Source organism: Stegastes partitus, unplaced genomic scaffold (assembly GCF_000690725.1).
Source record: "Stegastes partitus isolate 25-593 unplaced genomic scaffold, Stegastes_partitus-1.0.2 Scaffold17, whole genome shotgun sequence".
Taxonomy (NCBI): domain Eukaryota; kingdom Metazoa; phylum Chordata; class Actinopteri; family Pomacentridae; genus Stegastes; species Stegastes partitus.
Window position 1 is genome coordinate 1267169 of NW_007577748.1, and position 22243 is coordinate 1289411.

The following is a 22243-nucleotide window of genomic DNA, read 5'->3' on the forward strand; positions in this document are numbered from 1 at the left end:
ATATTTGACTTTATCATGCATAAATTTGCCAACTGCATGACATGAATATTGGAACTAATGTTACTGTATAAACCAATCAGCCACAGGACTAAAAACCGCCTGCCTGATATTTGTGTAGCTCACTCTCATGGGGGCAAACAGCTCTGACCCATCAGGCTACAGACACAGAACCTCTGGGGGTTCTGTGGTGTCTGACACTGAGACGTTGGCAGTGGTGTCAGTCCTCAGGGGATCAGGCTTTTTCTGGCTCATCTCATGAATGCTCAAATGGACTGGCATCTAGGGGAGTTGGAGGCTGGGTCAAAGCCTTGCCCTTTTTGCTGTGGTTGTCAGGCTGTTCCTGAGCAGCTTTTGCTTTGTGGCAGGGTGCATTGTCCTGCTGGGGGAGGCCACAGGGGTCAGGCAGCGCCAAGAGGGAGGATGTACTTGGTCTGCAACAATATTCAGTTGGGTGATACGTGTCAAACATCCACATGAATGTCTTTCACTTCACCAGTCAGTGGTTTTAATGTTGTGGCTGATTGGTGTGTGATCGATATTCTCAGCCTCATTTCCAGCCCTCCTTAAAACATTATCAGCCATTTGTGAGCAATCGGTTATAGAATTTTGGACACAATGTAAAAATACAATACATTTATTTGCTTTAAATAAAACATGTAAATATAGTGGTGACTGACAGAATGCTTTGTCCAGACTAGAACAGAACGCATTTCGAAACCAACATTTTGACCATTTATAATGCCATTGACAGACATCTGGATCTGGTTTTAATTAATCCAGACTTACAGTGGAAACACAGTGTGGCTGTTTGTTGGTTCTGACACAGAAAGACAAAAAAATAGTGGACTTTTACAGCTATCTGATAACTCCACAGCCAAAAGTAACCAACTGCAACGGATCCAAACACCTTGAGTCATCATGTGCAATAAAATAAAAGTATAACAACTGTGCAACTGCCTCTTGAGCAGAATAATCACATCCGAAAAGAACTCCTTAGTAGCAATGAGTGACTTCCAGATGTGCTGCAGCTTCCCTCACCTTTCAACCTCTCAGCTTGCTTAGCACCTCCAATGTGTCTGTTTTCTATTTGCATAACTGAAAACTGTTAAGGATGTGAGGTGCTTTTACACTCAGTCATTTGATCCACCAGCTGCTACAGTGCTGCTGGAGACTGAGGCTTCACAGTTTGTCTGAAGAAAAGTGCCACAAAGTTCTTCTCTGCTCACACTGTCAAAAGCAGTGTACTTTTAATGTGTGTCCATTTACAGCATTTGTACAAAGTGTCAGTTTTATAATAATAGTTGGAGTCAAAGTGCATCAGGTTGTCCCTCAGGCTCCTCTGTGACCTTCACTGACCTCCAGGGAACCTGCAGGACGCTGTCAGCTGGTTTGCACCTCAGTGTGTCCACAGTAAACTTGTGCCTACTGATCACCTCTGGCGTGGGCTGCAGAAACCCATACAGCGTCTGTAATGCACGCACGTCCTCCAAAGCATCATGGGCCTTGTAGTTGAGCCCCAGCAGCTCCCTGACCAGGTTCTCCTGCCCAAAGCTCCGGAGGCAGCGGTCCCTCAGCAGCTCCCGTGCCAGCGGCAGAGTGTCCACACAGCCGGAAACAGAGGCCTCGAAGTGGGCTCTAAGCTGCACCTCGTCGAGCGACCGAACCAGCACCGGACAGTCGAAGCGGCGGATGTTGTGTCCGACGAGCAGAGGGCGTCCGAGCATCTGGAGGAAGGCTATGAAGGAGACCAGCACCTCTCTGAGGGAGTTGGTGAGCAGCAGCCGGCGGTGCAGGTACAGCCTCCGGCCGCGGACCGTGAAACCGGTGACCCTGGCTGCTGCCGGCTGCACCGGGCACCGGGGGCGGATGTAGAGGTTCAGGGAGTGGAGGCCGCTGACCGCAGCCAGCTGGACGATCTCACACCGCGGACCTGGAGGAGAGGAGCAGCGGAGGACATGAGATCAGCTCTGGTGCTTCAGGATCCTCCACATACTGGGTGATAAAGCAACACACGTGAAATGATCGCAGGCTGCTGTGTGAGCCAAACATGAGTCAATCAGTAAATAAATGAAACAGTATCGTACCCAATCCAGTCGTCTCCAAGTCAAAGAACACCAGAGACTGAGCAGCGCTTTCTTTGTGCATCACGTCTCGGTTAAATAACGTTTGAAATCTGACAGCTACACTAATGTTTGGTCAAATAAACAAACCACCGGTAGACTGCAGCACTAATTCTGTACATACCGCTGTTAATTTAAACCACTAAAGTGTCCCTCCCCGTGTTTTTAAACTGGTGCCTTCTTCTTGACTAAAATGCAAAGTCACTTCCGGCGCTTCAGGACGCTGCTGCCCCCTACAGGACACAGACAGAGCCGCACTGAGCTGACGGCGGGAGTGTGAAATACACACAGGCATGTCTGAGCCCTGCAGAGATAAACAAAAGACTACATCTAATCCAACAGCAGTTTATCTAACTGTCCAAATAACTACCAATTTAGTTTATCTATGATCAAACAGTGACACTTAAAGCTCACCACTCAACCCGTGGAGGACCACAACTTAGCAAATGATTCAACTGCAGCTGTACAGGATCTGTGTCTCTGTGACAGATCATCTGCCTGAGAGGAAGAAAACTACAGTGTGACCTGCTGTTAGAGCCCGATCAGTCCTTTCTCCATGCCAAGGATCATTTATTATCATCATCAATTAATGAAGTTACTGTTGTAAATGCGCACCACACAACTGTCTACAGGAAATAGTCCTAACCAGCTGGAAGTACCAAACTAATCTGCTCTCAGTGTCAGGGATCGTTTTAAAGGTAATGTAATTTTTATGTTTTTTTTTCCAGAAAGAAAAATGTTGAATGGCTGTTGAGAAAAGTGCAGAAGAGACAAACACAAATACAGACATTCCCTCATTTTCAATTCAATTCAATTCAATTCAATTTTATTTGTATAGCGCATATTTACAACAACAAGTCATCTCATAGCGCTTCACAAAGACAGAAACAGAAACAGAAACACCCAACAATCCAAAACATCTGGATTCCCTATAAGCTTCAGCAGTCCGCAATTTGTTAGTGATATGTAGTCATGATAATCATTACCGTATTAATATCATTCATTTATTTATTTCCACGTTCATTTATTTCTTTGTATATTTTTCCCCTTGCCATTTTTGAAATAAAAATTTTCATGTAAATTGTGTGTGTGTGTGTGTGTGTGGGTCATCACTTGTCTTACTCAGTTCCAGTTTAAAAACAGTTTTAGGCTGTGTGAAGGTTCCACTTATCTAAAAAAAAGTTCTGATGGCTCTGATGAAGATCAAAATTCAATCAGAGAAGCTTTAATACAAATATTTCCTGCGAGGAACAGATGACCCGTTAGATGTGGAGAAGAACACAGAACAATATTTATCCTCAGACTCCGTGCACATCACTTTCAATTTGAGGAGGCACCAGCTGTTTCTACTGCAGTTACTTACATGAAGTCAAAAGACAGAATGTGACGTTACAGCCACCTCGGGCAGAAAATAAGACTTCAGTAAGTGTTTTGATGTTCCTGCAAAATCCCAAATTACATTCAGTGCAACCTGAAAACATACAAGTACAACATTCCATGTGCTTCAGTGATCCATGACTTAAAAAGAATGTGGGTCGAAAGTGTGGGAGAGCCGACGCCTCCATGGCCCCGCCGCCCCAGAACGCATCACTGATTATGTCTTCAGGTGGATGAACAGGTCAGACAGTGTGTTGGAGAGACGATTTTTATAGATGCACCATGACTGTTAGTAAACAAGATGACTTCAAGTCTGCAGAAGGTTTGGCAGAAGAGGAACATTGCAGCATGATAACGATCAAAAGCTCACTGCCAGAATCACACAAGAGCTTCTAGAGAAGAAGAAGAAACTGAAAACTGTGATCTGGCAAAGTATGTCATATGACTTCAACGTAATAGAACACTTTTGGGATATTTTAAAAAGAAAGACATCAACACAAGTCCTCCAGCAAGAAGCAGGTGAAAAAAAAGTCTTATGGAGAATGATGAAACATCTTTTCAGAAATCTGGTATACTCTATTTATAATAGACTGGTGACCTGTCCAGGATGTCCTCTGTCTTCACCCTGAGTCAGCTGGGATAGACTCCAGCCCCCTGCAACCCTGCAGAGGATAAAGCGATGTATAGATGATGGATGGATGGTATTCTCTATGCAGAGGAAGTTTGTTATCAAAAATAAAGATGGACATACAAAGAATCGGAAAAATAAAAATGGAATCTCAGTAATGAAACGTGCACCGACTCTTGCTGCACTGAGTTCCTACTGTGCAGCTATTTTTAAATACAGTAAATCTAACTGTTAGTGTTTGATGTTACATGAGGACAATTGTCGTCCTGTTCATCTTAGAGGTAAAGCAGCTACTTAAGGTGATGCTATTTTGAATCAGTTCACATTAATAGTTGTTGCACATCTGCTTATCAAGTTTGAAGCAGATCAGAACAAAGTAATGTGTTGCTGGATGTGAAGTGAGTGTTGTGTTTAAAGAAAGTCCTCAGTTTCTCAGCTGCACCAGCTATGTAGGCGTTACAGTATTATCCTGGCTGTTCTTCTTTTTCATCTCTGTTTGATGTTGTGCTGTTTTTCTAGATCTCTCTGCTGACTTTGTTAAGGCCCAGCTGGGACAGTCCCAGGTTTTCAGTGCTTTTTGAATGTCACTGCTCAGTTTCTAGGGACATTCTCATGATTCCCAGCTGATGTTCCAGTGTGTGGTGGGAATCAAACAACATATATTGGTCTGACTGTGGAGGTTTCCAGTAAACTTTAACTTGATGCTTTTGTCTTCCTCAGCAGAGTTCAAAAAAGTTAGTTTTCCCTCACACCTTCCCCTGTGAACCTGTGTTGCTGTCCACCGAGATCATCTGATCTGTGAAGGCTTCTACTTGTTGGGCTTTAATTGTGACTCTGGTGTCATCCACATATCTGAACCAGTGGCTGCCAGTTGTTCCTTTGAAGGATCTCAGTGCTCAGCTTTCCTTATTCTGCATAGAAATGGGTTGCAGTTTTGTCTGTAGAAATGATCACTCAAATTAAAACATAAATGGCTGCTGCTCATGTGGTAGAGCGGTTGTCTTCTAATATCAAGGCTGGTGGTTTGATCCCCCGCCCCTTTCAAATGAAATTGTAAATGGAGTAGTCAGGCAGAGGTCCAGCAGTGTGCTGCCAGGCTGAGGATGAAGCTGGTTCTATTGTGTTAAGAGCTTTCTTGCAGTAGAAATAATTGTAAAATCTCTTTGTAACCTAACAAAAAGGAAAAAAGGCAGGACTATCTTGAAATAAAGACCAGCTGGTGAACAAGAGAAGACACACAGTGGTATTTAGTCGATGACTACACTAAACTAACAACATTACTAACCACGAAGCTCTGGGCTGAGACACCACAGGCAGTTAGAAAATGAAGTCATAGAATGCTGCCCTGGAGGAGATACACAACACTGATATGGACTCCCAAAGTTGTTGCTGTGTTGTGGTGTGTTTTCTTTAATGCTGCAGGTTCCCTGGTTGGCTGCAGCTGATTTCATCAAGGAACCAGAGGAAGCTGCTGCTGCCTCCAGGCCATAAAAGGCCCGTTATTCCTTCATCTCATCTGCTGCGGTCTCTGAGTGCAGATATAACAACTGACAAATGGAAGATGGTGTTTCAAAGAAGACACACTAATGTGATGGAAATAATCATGTCCATTCAAAGCTGCATTTGTGTCTGTGGAGCAAAAGATGACACAACTCATCTGTGTTTGGCTGCAGTTTTGCTTTTTTAATAAGCAGATGAATTTTTCCCCATAAAGACTTTTTTTTCTTACAACCATAGACATGTTTATATCATTAAAAAAAGAAATATAACACAAATTGCACCTTATATATACATAACTGTGTCCCGAGTGGCGCAGACAAACAGACACACTGCTTTTCTTTTTTTCTTTTCGCTTTGTAGCACAAAAATGACTGACCGAGTGTGGCCTGTTAAAATGTTGTCATGATTAATAGTAGATAATGAACCGTACACAGGATAATATATCCTTTTATAACAGATTCTTTTAAACCAATGTACATCCCAAAAGCATGATCATAAATAGTACATACACTGTGTATAAAAGAGGAACAAAAACAACCAGAGAAAGCAGAGCATGCCTTCCAGTGACAGGTACATTCACTTTATCTTTTTTTTTTTCCTTGCAGAATGCCATATGGACAGCTTTAGCTTTAACATACACCACAAACAGCTCCCCTTTCGAATATCCGCTTAAAGATATCCGACCAGGGATCAGCTTTGTCCTTTCAGCTCACTTTTTGCCTGAACAGGTCTACAGTTTATGTTGTAAAAAAAACAAAACAAAAACAATGCTGCAAGTCTCCACACCTGCATTAAAACTGAGATCAGCACAGTCATCGCTGAGACTTCCAGCTTCAAGGAAATTAACACTGATTGTGTGCTGAGATCTGGGCAAAGGTCACTCAGGAGTATCTGATCAGAGACGCAGAAAGCAAGGAGAGCTATTGCAGCTTCAGTACGGAGACATCATTGCTCTTAAGCTACTGAGTAGAGGCCCACAAAACTCGACGTTACACCGACTGTTTCGATACTGTGTGAAGAGAAAGAGTGTTAAGAATATGCAAAAACAGGGAGGCGGTCTGAGTTAGTTGCTACGAGTTTTTGTCTGGATAACACGCAGATTAAATGCTACTTTTCACAGCCAGAGCCGGGAGAGAAGAGGATGGAAGAGCGAGGAAGAAGAAGAAGAACAAGAAGAAGAGAGTACTTTGCATGGCTCAGAGGACATCATGGACGGTTTGAGCGTGCAGATGAGTGCAACAGTTGCTCCACAGGTGCAATGAAACTCAGCCTAATGAAGCCTTTTCTTAAGTCAGTTAGTTTTAGTGTTTCTTGATGCTGTGGAGCCTTTTTTTCACCCTTCTATGAAGAACATTAACAGGGAGACACTGGTGCAGGCGTGTGTAGGGCCGCTGACACAATGGAAGGAATTCAGACACACACGCAAATACAGGCAGGAGAGAAAAAAAATGGCTTTCATCTGAACAAAAACAAAACATTAAATAATATTGACAACTAAAACATGACATCTTTGTTATCCATAACAACACCTATAATACAGCAATAATATATATTAAAAAATTCAAGTCCTGTTGCAGTAACACTGATGTTTCTGAAATAAAAAGAAGAAAGTAATTAAAGGTTGCAGGGAAAGGCAAATACCAAACACTTATGGCTGACTGACATTTGAAACTTCAGGTCAAGTCGCGTGACACCTGACACCAAGCGTAGATCAGCAACTTTTCCTTCGATTTTTTCTCAAGCAAATATCCCATAACGGTTTCTGTTCACTGTGAAACGGGAAAAGAGAAAAACCGGCGGTAAACCTAGTAAAACCAGCACAGAAACAAAAGTGGAACTTGAATTCCAGACACTTCACTTTGCAAAACAGGAAATAGAGACTATTCAACGATGAACAACCCAGGAGCAGCACTGCACTTTCTATGTACACTTTTATCCTCTGTAACATAATAATAATAATAATAATAATAATAATAATAATAATAATAATAATAATAATAATAATAATATGCAACATACAGCTGTAAAAGATTTCGACAGTCTCTTCAAACTGATGTAGGAAAAGGTGTGATGGAGAAGCATGCAGCCTCATGGCTGGTGTGTTCTGTGTAAACGTGAAAAGCAGACTTAGCTTGGCGCTGGTTACAGACAAAATGTCCACCAGTTCAGTCAGTATGGCTACATTTCTTCTGGGTGGCTCTGACCACCTGCCCACATGCTAAAAAATAAAGACGGGGCACTGTATGATTTGGCTTTGCAGGTGTAGGCTTCTTTATCTGCGTCTCACCACCCCTCCCTTCCTTCGTCTCCTCTCTCTCCTCTGACCAACCCCCAGGGCTCCAGCAGGGGTCAAACAGTGCTCAGATCAGAGGGTCAACAAACACGATCGCTCATGTCTCTGTCCTCCACCTTTCTGCCGTTCACATTTCTTTGACCATCTGTTGTTTCGTCCCTCTGTGTCAAACCTCAGTCCTCTTTTTTTTGCCACATGTTTCTGCTTTGACTGGACCGGAGGAGGAGGGGTGTGTGTGCCAAGGAGGGGCAGCAGGCCACACTGGGTGTATAACTGTCGCCCAGTGACCAGCCTCATTCAAGCCTCTCCCTCCTCCCCCTCTCACACATCCTCCTGCACTCAAAAAGGTGGCGTGTGGCGTTCCGTCCTTCCTCAGCATCACACCATGAACTCATTGCTGCCGTAAAGAACCAGCTGCTGTGGCCCAGAGCTGAAGTCAGAATCCCTCCGGTGGCTTCCCGAGGGCTCGCGTGGTGAGCTGCGGCTCAGTCTGAGCCTGTGGCGCGTCTTGCTGGTTCTGTGGCCCCCCTCTGCCTCTGCCAGTGGTGCCCCCAAGCCACAGGAAGTGAGCAGGGGCCCGGAGGAGGAGGACCGGAATCGATAGTGAGGGGATGGAGAACCGGAGGCGTTGGAGGAGAGCGAGGAGGAGGGGTGGTAGGAGGAGGAGATGGTGGAGATAGAGTCTGCTGAGTCTTGGGAGTCGGGCTGGCGGCGCAGAGCTCGTCTGCTCTTTGCCTCGGACTTTCTGGACCGGTATGTGCCGCGCTCTGTGGAGAGAGACAGGCATTAAAAACACATCATACTAACACGGCACAGATTAAAAACACATTCTATGGATAGTTTTCTAATATTAGAAGTGAGGATGCTGTTCTTCCTTGGTTTTTGTATCAGGCAGTTTGAGGTGGTGCATCAACCTCCAGACTGGAGCTGCTTGGGTCATGGCTGGGAAGTCCAAGATAAATGAACACATAAGCTTTTGTCAGCCAAGAATCTGTCTTTCTTGTCTTTCTATTAAAAACTGATCATTTAACTCTATGTGATACAGATTATTTTTGAAAATGGACTAAAAAATGTGATAATCAATAATTTTACACTGCTGTAATTATGCCAATACTTTGATGAAATCAAAGGAACAGTTTGGTTCCTTTGAAGTGGGGTTGTACGTAGTCTCACATGGTCAGAACATTCTGTGGTACAGAATGGTGTGTATTGTTCTGAGCACTTCTGTAATTCTCACACCCATCTAGATTTCACCTCATAAAGATCAAACATGTTGATATTGGCGTGACCCGAATGACTCTGCAAGGACCGCCATCCACTGTAGTAACACACCCTGGACAAGTGCCTCATACACTCCAGCTCAGGGGATGGCAATCCGCGGCTCTGGAGCCACATGTGGCTCTTTCATATCTCTGATGTGGCTCCTTGTGGCTTTGGAAAATAAATAATGATCATTTAATTTAAATGTATTTTATTTTAGTTTGTTAGTTTTTAAAATGGAATTCTAAATTAGAAGATTATGGTGATCTTGTAACATTAAAATAAAACGCATTTAATTTTTAGTTGCTCAAAATATGCGTCACAATCGCCTATGTGCGACACCTGCCGGCATGCGCATTGTTGCATACTTGGTGACTTTCTCGCTAAATTTGGCGACTTTCCAAATCCCCTTGGCGAATTTTTTATTTATTTTTTTGTCAAAAGCAACTAGCGACAAATCTAGTGACTCTGGTGTTATTGGAGACTTTTCTGCTGTTTTGGAGACTCTGACATGAAAACCCATATCATTCTGCAGTTACTGTCCTCAGCAAGCAGTGGTGCTGCTGTGAGCTCCTCCCATCCCAAAGCGCTCACAGGCGGTCAGGAGTCTGGTCAGGAGTCTCAGCTGCAGTCAGCAGGCCAACGACATCAGACGTCATTTTGACTTTGGCTTTTTATTTCATATATACTAGGAGGATTCAAATAGACATTGAGTATTTTATTTGAAAGTAACCTTCAACCCAGTTTTTTTTTTCTGAGTTTAAAATGTTTTTGTTACATGCAGAAATAAAATATTGTTTTCTCTGTAACAGTTCATTGATTTAAATGCAACACACTATAGTTTTTTTATACATAGCATAAAGGTAAAAAAAAAAAAACGATATATGCAGTGTTATCTTCATTTTAGATGTCAAAAGGGTTTTGTGGCTCCTGGTCCAAATGGCTATTTGAGTGTTTAAGGTTGCAGACCCCTGCTCCAGTTCAAAGAAACCAGACTATTCCTTTAAGCACAGCTATAGTGTCAATGTGAAATAAACTCTATCATTTTATATCCCAGTACCTGCTGCAGGGAAGGAACAGCATATCAAATACACACATACCAGAGGGGTCTGAGGTGGCTCCCTCCATCTCCATGGTGATGTTCTCAGAGCTGTCTGCTGTGCCGATGGAGGCTTCAGACTCAGGAGTCTCGTCATCAGACGCCCGTGGTTCCAGGATCAACATTTCATACGTCAGCTCCTCTCTGCCGAGACATTAAAGGTCAACTGGTGCTTCATTCAAAGCAGCTCATTTACATTTGAACTCAATAAATATTGAGGCATGTCACTTCCTGCAAATCTAAGAGGTCCTTATAACACACAGATGCAAGGTATAGACTAAAAAACAAGAAAGAACAATCTGTCTGATAGAGGAAAAAGCACTATTTGCACCACTGATTGAACAACGCATCAGCTAAAGTGGATAACATGGCATACTTTTCTTTCTGCAGACTCTCAATCTGCTCTGTGAGGATTCGCTCCTCCTGCTGCATTGCCAGCTGCTGCTGTTCGTTGAGCCTGGCTTCTGCTGCATCCTCTCCTCCTCCTCCTCCTCCTCCTCCTCCTCCTCCGCCTCCTCCTCCACCACCTCCTGCAGCATCTCCGTCCATCACAGAGGGAGCTCGGGGGCTGAGAGGAGGTGAGGGCGTGTGGCTGCTGCTTTGCCGGACACGACTTTTGCCCTGTGAGTTTACACACAAACACACACACACACGAATCATAGAGTGAGTGTGGATGACCACGCTGTGCATTGTTAACAGAGACAGTAATGGAGCTATGGACTTGCTACAGACACGGTTGGATGTTTTCACCACATACTGACTATACAAACATACAGATCAAGACATCACTACTAAAAAAACTATTAGTTCTGTTGTTGATTGTCACTATGCACACACACAAACACACCTTGGTCTACACACATACACACAGGTAGGCATTACCTTAAGTTTAGCTGTGTTAGGCTGCATGTTAATACATTGTGAAGCAGAAACAGAAAGCAAAAAGCAATCAGTGGAGCTTCTGTTAGAGGGATGCTCTCTCTAAGCGTTCTCCACAAACATAAACATTAAGCAAAGACAAAACCACAGTTACTGCTGCAGTCACACCACACCTATCTTAAAAGCAACTGAAGCATGTAGGTGAACACACTGAGCTGTTAGCTTGGCTTGATTTCCACAGAAACTTGTCAGACAAAACAACAAAAACACCACTATGAAAACTCTTCCAACAACAGAGCTACGTTATCTGAGAAAGAAGAAGCACAAGTCCGTTCATCAACGTTAGCGGTAGCTGTGTCTCGAAGCCTACTTTATGACTACAGTCAGACTGATTTTATTGGCTTGCTGATTTTAGTGAGGTAGCTAGCTAGTTAGAGTTTGTCAGTAAACTCAGTAACATCGGAGACTGAAGGGTCGCATCAGGGCATTTCGTCCCATTATTTCTGCAGCTGCAGATCATAGACTGCATAAAAGATGGACGTAGCTACCGTGACGTCACCCGTTGGTTTCTGCACTGAGAAAATGAAGCCCGCCCACATTTACCGCCTTCTGCTCGCTTCATCTGTATGGTCACTGCCAACTGTCAATCAAGCCAGCCACGCCCCTTGCCCCCACAAAATTTTGACGATTTTTTAAAAATCCAGTATTGATTTTTTTCAGATTGGCCACCTGATCTCTGGACTTGACCATGAAAACTAATTTTTTTTAAAAATCCTGAGCTGGAGGAATGCAGTATTTCGTAATCTATGATCACTTCTTTTCCAATTCATTTCTATGGGAGCCAGGGCTTTTTGGAGCCAGGACTAGCGGACAGAGTGATATTGCAGGTTTTTGACACTTCCGGGTTGGCTTCATTTTTCAGGCCCAGTTGCTACGTCAATCTTTTATACAGTCTATGCTGCAGATGTAAACAGCCCAAAATGCTTTACACCTGCGGTCTTTCTAATGGCCAGCAGGGGGCGACTCCTCCGGTTACAAAGTGAGGTCCTTCTGTGGACCTTACTTCTCTATTTTTTTTTTTTTTTTGCAGGAAACATTTTCCTGATAAATTTATTGTAACAATTGCGTATTCCAAGTCACTTTCAATACAGTATGATGTTCATTTTGTACATTATGCTCCCACTTAGAGTAAAATGGACTGTAAAGTTGGGCATATTTTAGGGCAAGGCTATTTTGTGATTGACAAGTTGCTATTGTATCGCTGTGCGTAGTATCCTCAAGTTCTCAGTCCACCTTTCACTTTTCACCACTTGGTTTAAAAGAGGACGATTGCAACGGTCAAATGCCGAAATCCAGGCCAGTAGTCCATAGACCACGGTGGCTACATCCATCTTTTATATATAGTCAGTGACAATGACCAAGTCAAAACATACGTCTCACATCTTGAGATACTAAAGTTGTCTGCCTGCACTGCATTTTTGATAGTAATCTTTAATTCTGTAAGGATTTGTGCCACACAATCAGTGTCCTCCGTCTAGTGCCATGGTCGTATGTGCATGACCAAGGCAAGTTTATTCAAAATACAGTAATGAAATTTACCAAATTGTCTGTCTGTCCGTCCGTCCGTCCGTCCATCCGTCCGTCTGTCTGTGTCTCTATCTAAGTTTGTATTTTTGATACTTCATCAAAATCGACATCTCATTTAAAATTCAACCAAAAAATAACACTTTGGAATTAAGCTGAGTCTGTAAAAGAAACTCAAAATCCTGCGACACAAGTCACAACTTTAAAGCCTCAGGTGACTCAGAGGACATTTTTGAGCTCCCTTTACTTCTTGTCATGCTTGTGCTGTTTCCGTAGAGGTGCAGGACTTTATACTGCAGTGAAAATGAGTCTACAATAAGTAAAAATGTAACAGGAGCAAAAACCTCCACCTCCTTGGGTTCAGAACGCGTGACATACATTTCTGTAGTTAAACAAAGGACCATATGATAATGCCTGCAGTGTTGCGTAACAACATATGCCGACAAACCAACTGGTAAGGTAACAAAACAACAACACAAATAAAGCGTCAGACACCAAACAGAGAACTAGTTTACAGACAGACGTGACGAGTACTAATGTTACGGACAGGATGAGTGGACGGATCAAATAGACGGACAGGACTGGTGGTGGGCGGGAACATGGTGTGGGAGGGGCATACATACCGGGGTGGCAGTGCGGGTTATGCTCATAAACCTAACAGCAATTAGTACGGGTTTCTGAAAGGAGGGGTAGGGGAGAGGAAGGAAGGAAGGAAGGAAGGAAGGAAGGAAGGAAGGAAGGAAGGACAGATTAGGGAGCGGTGAAGGTAACCGTGATAGTGTGGATCTGGTCATTTGCAGTTCAAAATATGTTTAGCTATTTAGATTAAACAGAGTTAAACTACGTTGAAGAGAGAAATCTTTTAAGACGTGCCAGTTCATCAACTACACATTTAAATATAGCTACTTTACAACATAATCTTGGCAAGTTTCATCCAGTCTAGCTATCTCTAGACCTACAAATCATTAAAACCATGCCTCCTTGGAAAGTTTAGATACATTTGGCCTCGGGAGGAATTTGGTTAGCGTCATCTTTCCGATTAATGGCTGCCCGAAATACATATTACACAGCATGATGCTCCTTAGAGAGCACAGTAATTACATCTCCTGTGATGTAGTAAAAAGGTTACACACTGCATTTAGAGGTAGGCACTAGCTACTTCTCTATTGCTGTGCAGCCACAAAAGAAAGCTGTTTGTTTTCATAGTACTTTACAGTTAAAACCTACTGTAAAAATAAAATTTAAAACAAGACTAACGCAGTCATATAACCATGTTGAATTTTTTTCAGTGTTATTAAACATCAGCTATTTTTCCAGGATGTTGGAATTCAGTTTCACTTAATGCTGATTTTCCCATAGTATTTATTATTGGAATGTATTAGTTAGAACATCGGCAACAGATATTTCAGTTCACTATGCTACTTCTTACATTACATCCTTTGTGTTTTGTACATGGACGTTATTTCTCTTTAAAGCAAAGATAAATTATTGTAGGTGTTGCCATCTTCTGTCACTGTAAGCTAGAGGCTTGAAGAAGAAACAGGCATTGATAACGGAGGAATTAACACAGAACAGTTATAAATGTAGTTACTGTGACCTGTTGTGGAAATGTTTAAATCACATCCCACTGAGTGTGTTTTTCGTCAGCTTTTTTGCTTGCGTAAGAAAAACTAAATCACAGCAAAATCTGTTGATGAAAGATGGACAGAGGAATGAACTCCTGCCATGGCTGTGTGAAAACCATGCCAGCTGTTTCCATTTAGATGATGAGTGAGAGGAACAAGCAGCAAAAACATCCACCGACAGGCTTTAAGGGCTATTCAGAGGACTGTGATAGCTTGAGTCTTACCATGGACTTCCTGATGTGGGTCAGTCGGTTCTTGGCTTTGCTCTCTGCAAACTCCAGACTGCTGATGTCCTTCAGACGAGCTTTGTACTTGCTCATCTGCTCGTTGATGATCAGCTCCACACACCTACAGACCAGAGATGGTGGCAAGGGGCATTTGTAAATCTGTTACTATATTTTTACATGCAAATATTTATTGCTAATTTAAAACCAGTGATGAAAATGTTGGCATAATGTATGTAAACTGGTTGCTAGAGTTCTTTTCAGACTTGGGATATGTTACTTTTCTGGCTTCATCAATTTGTTGTTTTGTGACAGCATTCTGTGTGATATTTTGTTTGGACAGCACATCAGGTGACGTATAATGAATAACAATGTTCTAATAAACAAAATTAGAACTCTACATGAACAGCAGCCAAGTTTATTTATGGTTTTCTAAACACGAAAAACTCTGTCCATGTGTGATGATGATCTAACGTATGCTTTACAAATAAAAACATCCCGACAGCTGGGACGGAGGTCAGGACTCAACCTGAGGATGGCTTCTGTGGAACAGATGATTTAACTGCAGCTGATAAACTGTCCATGTGTGACAGCTCATTGGTCTGATGTGATGAAAAGCATACAGTGTGACTTGCTTTTAGGTCCTGATCAGTTCTGTCTTAATGTGGGAATAGTTTAGAATTATAAGTAACTAATGAAGTTTCTGCTATTGTACCGTTTGTAAATGTACACAACTCCCTCACTTTGGAAACATTCATATGGTGTGATGCTGCAAATATTTATTAAACTCAGAGGAAAGAGTCTTTTAGAATTTGAGATATGTTGCATTGAAATGTAATTTGAAATCTTTCCTGTTTACATCACTGCTAAACAGCATTTTAATGATGTGTCTGGTCAGATGTGTCTTCCACATTACAGATTACTTTAATGACTTGAAACATGATGTAAAATAATATATGGAAAACAGAAGTAATATTCCTTGATAAAACAAAAATAGAAAAGAAAATTGTACGTGAGGTATTAAAAAAAACAAAACAAAACTGTAGAGTAACTACTCTATGTTGATAATGGAGAGATCGTTTTAGCACAAACCCAGCTTGGTTTTAAATATGAATATTTTAAAAGATAGAATTGTTTCTGGACATACGCAGTGGTTTTGCTGATGTCTTGGACACTCTGCAGTGGGTCGATGGTGTCGGGGCAGCGAAGGATGCAAGGAGCGAAAACGATGGCGAGGGCGTTGGCCGACATCCTGTTTGTCTCCTCCTGCAGGGCGATCCTGTAACATACCACAATATAATCCTGTTAATCCTGATGTTGATCCTTCCAGAGTATAACACCCATTCCCATCAAGCACAACACTGAGAGGACAGTGTGTGACCGGGAGTGTTTTTGATATCTAGTGAAAAAGAGAATCTGAAACCACTGCAGCCAAGATTTTTCAAAGCTGACAACACAGACATTTTGCTCAAAGGCAAAAACATCATTCAGATCTTATTTCAAAACCTCATTTTCAGATTTGGGCTGTCTTGCCTGCAGCTCAGCTGCTAAAGTTGATTCTTATCTCATTCCTTACCTGACCAGATGGAAGATGAGGCGCTCCAGCGTGCTGAGGTGTGTCCTGCTGAGCTGGTCGATCACCGAATACACTCCTCGGATCACCTCCCGCTTGTCTGGCTGGCCTGAAAGGAGAAATGAAAATACACACACCACAGAGTTCAGGCTAGTGTGTCTTCTGAAACTGACTTGCAGCTGGAGGAGTCTGGCCTGAAAAACAGCAATAAGGGGTGACTGAGGGGCCTAATTATGAGCTTACCCATGGCTCTGAGGAACTCCTCATACAGCTCAAAGGTCATGAGAGGGCTGGGCAGGTCACGGAGCCACTGTTTGAGCACGCTGGCAATGACATGGATGTTGTAGTCATCCAGGTTCACACTGTTTACATCTGGGGGAGGAAGATAAGTTCAGACAAATAAATGTAACATTTCTTTCCTGTTTCTTTTTTTTCTTAGATCGGCTGCTATCTGTTGTTTCGTCTGCCCTGAAATAACAACTGTTTTGAAACTTTGGTCAGACATCTGTGTTATCTGGAAGATGACAAGCAAGAAGTTTGGACTTGTGCTTTATTTGTTGTTTGACTATTTAATAGACTGTCATGAAAGTTGCCTGGACAGATATGTTTCCCTGACTGAATTCTAGTGATATTTAAAATTTTATTCATCATCAAAATTTCAGTTTGTTCATTACTTTGGTTTTATGACATTCCCATCTGTATTAGCTGTACTTTGCATTTAGCAATAATAAGCAAATCAGCATGTTAGTATGTTGATAAGTTCAGCCTCAAAGACTCGACAGTGTGGCTGACAACTGTTGTAAAAGTTAATTCTCTTTCCACATTTTAGCTGACACAAGCAACTTTTAAATGTCAGGCATTTCATTGCACTGGTCTGATAGCTGAGTGGTTATCAAGGCGCATACCACATTGGTGTAAATATCCTGAGCAGCAAACCCCTGTTTTGATTCCTGGCTGGCCAGACCATAGGCTGCAGGTGCCCTAGTTTCTTTCCACACATTTCCTCTCTTTTACCACAATCACTATCCAACAAACACATAATATGTCCAACAGATAGGCTTTGAAAAATACGCTGTCACTGCAGTGGTGCTAAATAAATTAACTGGCCATAAACATCAGATGTATGAAATGTAAAAATGCCTCAAAGACATGAAATAAAACCATTTGAATGTACATGTATGTTTTATGGGTTTTGGGGTCCGTGTCACTCTCACCTGTGTCCAGCCCCTGTCGGAGCTCTTTGATCTTATTGGTAGAGCCTGATTTCCTGTAAATCCCCTCTGTATAGAGACCGTGCATCTCAATGTAGTTGATAAGTTTCTCCACAAGCTGGGGCACTGTGCGTTCCTCACTGGTCAGACGGGACAACTCCACGCCAAACTGCCGTGACGACAGCTCCGGGTCATACTTACAAAAACACAAACACAGAAATACACCAGTGGGCCGACTGTGCAGAACCTTAAATGGTTGGCTTGGTTGACCAGTAACAATTCAATCTTTAAAATAAAGGATCAAGTCAGGGAACCCACTCAGTAAAGTCCATTATACAGTTGTATGTACCTAAAGTTTGCTGTTTCAAAGAGAGAATTTTCTTTCTAATTAGAAACAGGTTCATGTGAGAGGTGATCAAAAGTTCCAAGACTGCTCATGGTGCAACACGTTCGCACATGTTGTTGCAGCAACTGCCTTGAATCACCACCATATCAATAGCAGGATTGGTGTCACACACAGTTGTGTAACGGGTGGTAAGTGTGCATCTGCTATTTCTCTGTAGGCCACAAACTGGGGCAGAGAAGAAAACATCCCATTCTGTGTCAGTCAGCAGCAGAGGTGAACCAACCCTCAGGTCGAGGATCATCACCCGGGAGGATAGGTGGATCTACAGCACCAAAGGATAAGAAACTGCAGCTTTCACAGTGAAAGATCTGCAGTTTCCAAAACTGGATAAAGTGCATCAGATCAGGAGCACCAGGAGCACGGTTGTTGTTTTGTTCAACATTCACATGTTTGTGCACCTGGACTTTACCCCCCAGGGTCAGACCGTCAAGGCAGAGTTCTTCTGTGACGTCCTGAGTGTCTGAGGGAGAACATACACCTGAACAGCGGCCTGATGGCATGCGGATGCTCCAATGACTACATGCTGTTTTTTTGGCCACAACAACACAATTTTTGCCACCCACCCGCTGCATTCACCAGATTCGGCTGCCTGTGACTTTGTTCTCTTCCCCAAAAAGAAATCTGAGCTGAAGGGTTGCTGATTTGACAAAGTTTAGGGGATTCAGCGATCATCACAGATGGCATAATGAGACTTCTGGAGAGCGTGCTGGGAGCTCTGTATCACTGCACAATGAGATGACTTCAACAGGGATGATGGGCAAATTTTTATAGACAAAATCTTTTAACTTTTTGATTCTAGACACAAACCTTATAGTTGTGACTGTAACTGATTTAAACTAAAGGCAGAATATTATGCCAAGATAAAGAATACATTTTCAATAGATCACCAGAATTTTCACAGAAAAGTAGCAGTTACAGTCCTCTCTTATAAATATTCTTTAAGTTTAGTTTACATCTCCAGCAGAAGTACTGCCGGCATACTGTAACCTTGTATTCAGATCACACTGAGTTGGTCCACATCTGCTGTTGTCTTGATCCATTTCAACACTTAAGCACACTGCAGAATCAAGACAAGAAAGTATCCACCTACCTTTTTACTGCACTTGGTGGTCATCTTGGAGCAGCACTTCCTGTGGCAGGCGTAGCGACACACTGCAGACAAAAAAAAAAACCCCAACACAATCAGGCTGACGGCATCTAGACAACCCTTTCACAACCACGACAACAGCAGCTGCAGTGAGTGACGACGTCAAAGACTCAGGTAAATGCGAGGCGGCAGAGGGTTTGAGTGTGATATCTGCTCTCTGAGCCGCTGTCAGAAAGTGCAGATGGAGCTCAGTAACCAGATATAAGACAGATTTATGAAAGGAGCAGGAGGTTTAATCAAATTTTGCAGACACTCAGGGAAAGTGTGTTAGTTTTGTGAGTATCAACGCGTATTGTGTGTGTGTGATAAAGGAGTAGGAGGGGGTGTAATGTGCCATGTGGGTGGAAATAAAAACTACACACAGGCGTGAGTGCCTGTGGGTAAGTGAGTTAGGAGAACATTAGGAACTGCTGGTGGTGTGTGTATTTGTCTGTGTCTGTGTCTGTGTGTAATCCTGGGCAGACTTGCAGCTCATTTTTAGATGGAAAACAAAAGGACAAAACAAAGCTGCTGACAGAAAAATGAGAGCAGTTGGTAGTTGGATAATGGCATCAACAAGTACTGAAAAGTGACATCTGACAGCATTTAGTGATGATACATTACACTGAACAGTTCTTTATATACTTGTGCGCAGTTTCTAAAGTCAATGAATCTTCCAGAAGCACCTGATATATGACGTTTTCTGTTATTCATACTGTCTTTACCTTCGTTTGAATTTATCACAAATTCTGTCACAAATTCTTTAGTGGAAAATTCAGAATTCATTATTTTCGGAAATTTTAATTTCTGAATGATTATTACCAGATACAAGTCAATTTTAAGATTCCATCTCACACTTATGTCAGTCGCATGTTGGACAAGGACTGACTTCCTAAACTAGCTGTTACAAATCCAGGATGCAGACAAGCTCTTAACAAACTCAAACCCCCAAACTTGTGAATTTCTCAAACAACTATTCAGTGTGGGAAATTGACAATTCCATAACTGCCGCAAAATATGTAAAGTTCTGTAGTAGGGCTGCACAATACTGAAAAAACAAACAAACAAACAAAAAATGTCATTGTGATATTCAGGGTTTCTTTTTGCAATATATAGTGCAATATGAAAAAAAATACAGTAATTTTCATCAGATAATTTGAATAGCTCTTTTTTTGAAAGAATAAATTACTCATAAATAACTGGGGTGATTTTACAGGGCAGTGCATCTGCATAGAAAACAAAAACAATTCTAAAAAAAAAAGGAAAAGCTGAAAAATTGCACATGCACACATTGCAGTGTCAGCATACATGCAGGCCCACTCTGCACCATCTTGTCATTTTGTTTTTTGTAAATTATCATTTACATTTTTAAATTAATGTTTGTGTCTGGATAATCCTCACATTTGCAGACGCAGGCTCGGTCCATCATCCAGATGAGGGAGGAGCAGTACTCGCAGTAGGTGGGGATGCTGTACTGGGTGGACTTGAAGATGTGGCCATTGTGTTCCTCCACCTGCAGGGGGCAGCAGAGCCACCAGTTACTTCAGTTCAAATATTAAAGTTATTTTTGTTTTTTTTCCAACTGCCTTCTTTCAAACCAAATCGTTTCTAAATCTCCAACTCACAATGTCAGTTTCCTTCTTTCTCGACTTCTTGCGCTCCCGTTTAGGAGCCTGAGAAGAGAAAGAGACAAATGTGTTACCTTGTGTGTTTTGTGTGTACCACATGTAAAGGATTAATACGAGTTGACATTACAATTATTCATAGTATTGAAAATTTTAAAGTAATAATATGAAGTGAAGCTTAACAGCGAAAAGAAAAATTCTGCAGTTGTTCTTTAATGAATCCATCCAATTATAACTTTCTTACCCTGCCGATGGTTCCCTCCATGGGTTTATATTCCGTCATGAATTCATCCAGGAAGACCTTGAAGGTGTTGACCCACACCTTCACTGGCGACTCACTCCAGTCTCTCTGCTCCAGACGCATGGTCTTCTCCAGGATGTGCTCGAACAATGCGTAGAGATCCTTGTAACGAATACTCTTCCCATCATCCATCTGATGGTGATTAAAAAAGGAAAGGGCATTGATGTATAATCTGTACCATGTGATGCTCCCAGCAGCTAAGAGCAAACAAAGAAAGAAAGCGCATTGAGGACTCACTGCCAGGGCGGTAGAGTACGAGTTGAAGATGTTGATCCTGAACTCCTTCAGTGCCTTCTTAAAGACAACATCTACCATGGTGTCTTTTTTACTATCTTCAGAATCCAAGTCGGCAATCTAGAGGGATAAACAGTGATTTTGTTTTTTAGAATTCATCACTTAAGTCTTTGCTTTGACATTACACATTGTTATTACATCTATTGTAAGTTTAATGTAAAAATGACATTTATCAACAACAACTGAGGTGCACAATTTACAAATTTATTGAAAATGATTGAGAATATCAGCTGTGTGCTAGAAGCAAATCTGGATTACTACCGGGGCTGGAACCACATAAAGTACTGAGGAGTTTGGGTGAACCTCACTCATGTGTGTTAGTGTTAGTTAGGTGTGCACATGTTTGCTGTCTGACCTTCTTCATGAGGAAGTCGTTCATGCTGCGATAGTCGTGGGCTGAAGTGAGGATGTGCAGGGCGTCGTTCTGCCACTGGGCAGGTTCCAGAGCGATGCTGCTGATCTTCACACTGCGGCGCCTAATCATTTTAGGAGACGGCTGCTTGTTCTCCTTACTGTCCCTGACCCCCCGAGATGGAGCTGCCTCCAAGTCTGGACTGTGTGGAGGAGACAGACCTTCTGGGAGACAAAGACAGAGAAAATGTAAATTTCGTTAATCCTAGGGTGACAGATACAATTCCCTAAAGGAATAATGTTTTTTCATGAGCTACATTACTGTTATTCTTTATGCTATACTTTGCTGCGTTTTTATTTCTCTTTATGACATCAGAACACCTTCTGGAGGAGGGCAGAAAATCTTCTATAATTTACTTGCAGGGCAAATTCATGTTAGTAGCTCTAGAACTAGTCTTATTAATTTGTCCATATGAGTGTATCTGTTTCTTTTACCATGAGTCTCTCCAGTGTCACTTCTGCTGGCCTGCTTCTCTCTCGACAGTTTTTTATCACTGTGTTTTGTCTTACTCCAGAATCGCATCTTCCCTCTCATCCTGCTAAATAAAAAAAAAACAATTATTTTAATAATACACAAACAAGGACCACAAAAAATGGGAACAAAATTCTTACAAGGGTATAGTGAATGATTCTATTAGTCTAACACTAAACAAGTCAATGATCTTTTCTTATGGTACAGTAAAAGCTGATGATATCGCCACTCAGCA

The 22243-nt window shown here is 42.2% G+C and overlaps 2 protein-coding genes across 5 annotated transcripts in view; both read right to left on the minus strand.

Moving 5' to 3' along the window:
• Positions 1-618: 618 nt before the first annotated feature.
• plex9.2 (PML-like exon 9.2) lies at positions 619-2147 on the minus strand. The gene is made up of 2 exons (XM_008291541.1): positions 2085-2147; positions 619-1930 (listed from the first exon to the last, which is right to left on the minus strand). The coding sequence occupies exons 1-2, from the start codon at positions 2143-2145 to the stop codon at positions 1308-1310; spliced, it is 684 nt and encodes a 227-aa protein (XP_008289763.1). The 5' UTR covers positions 2146-2147; the 3' UTR covers positions 619-1307.
• Positions 2148-5783: 3636 nt separating this feature from the next.
• Positions 5784-22243, minus strand: part of LOC103364430 (unconventional myosin-IXa-like) — a 174060-nt gene continuing 157600 nt past the window's right edge. The window contains exons 28-42 of one of the 4 annotated variants that reach the window (XM_008291551.1): positions 21972-22075; positions 21481-21701; positions 21069-21185; positions 20775-20963; positions 20531-20578; positions 20307-20418; positions 18870-18931; positions 17377-17569; positions 16406-16534; positions 16166-16271; positions 15737-15868; positions 14590-14713; positions 10654-10898; positions 10279-10421; positions 5784-8685 (exon numbers count right to left, since the gene is read on the minus strand). In XM_008291551.1, the coding sequence (XP_008289773.1) occupies positions 8297-8685; positions 10279-10421; positions 10654-10898; positions 14590-14713; positions 15737-15868; positions 16166-16271; positions 16406-16534; positions 17377-17569; positions 18870-18931; positions 20307-20418; positions 20531-20578; positions 20775-20963; positions 21069-21185; positions 21481-21701; positions 21972-22075 (2314 nt within the window). In that variant the 3' untranslated portion in view covers positions 5784-8296. Of the gene's footprint in view, positions 8686-10278; positions 10422-10653; positions 10899-12847; positions 13418-14589; positions 14714-15736; positions 15869-16165; positions 16272-16405; positions 16535-17376; positions 17570-18869; positions 18932-20306; positions 20419-20530; positions 20579-20774; positions 20964-21068; positions 21186-21480; positions 21702-21971; positions 22076-22243 lie in introns of those variants that run through there. The other 3 variants (XM_008291566.1, XM_008291558.1, XM_008291575.1) reach the window with 3 other exon arrangements.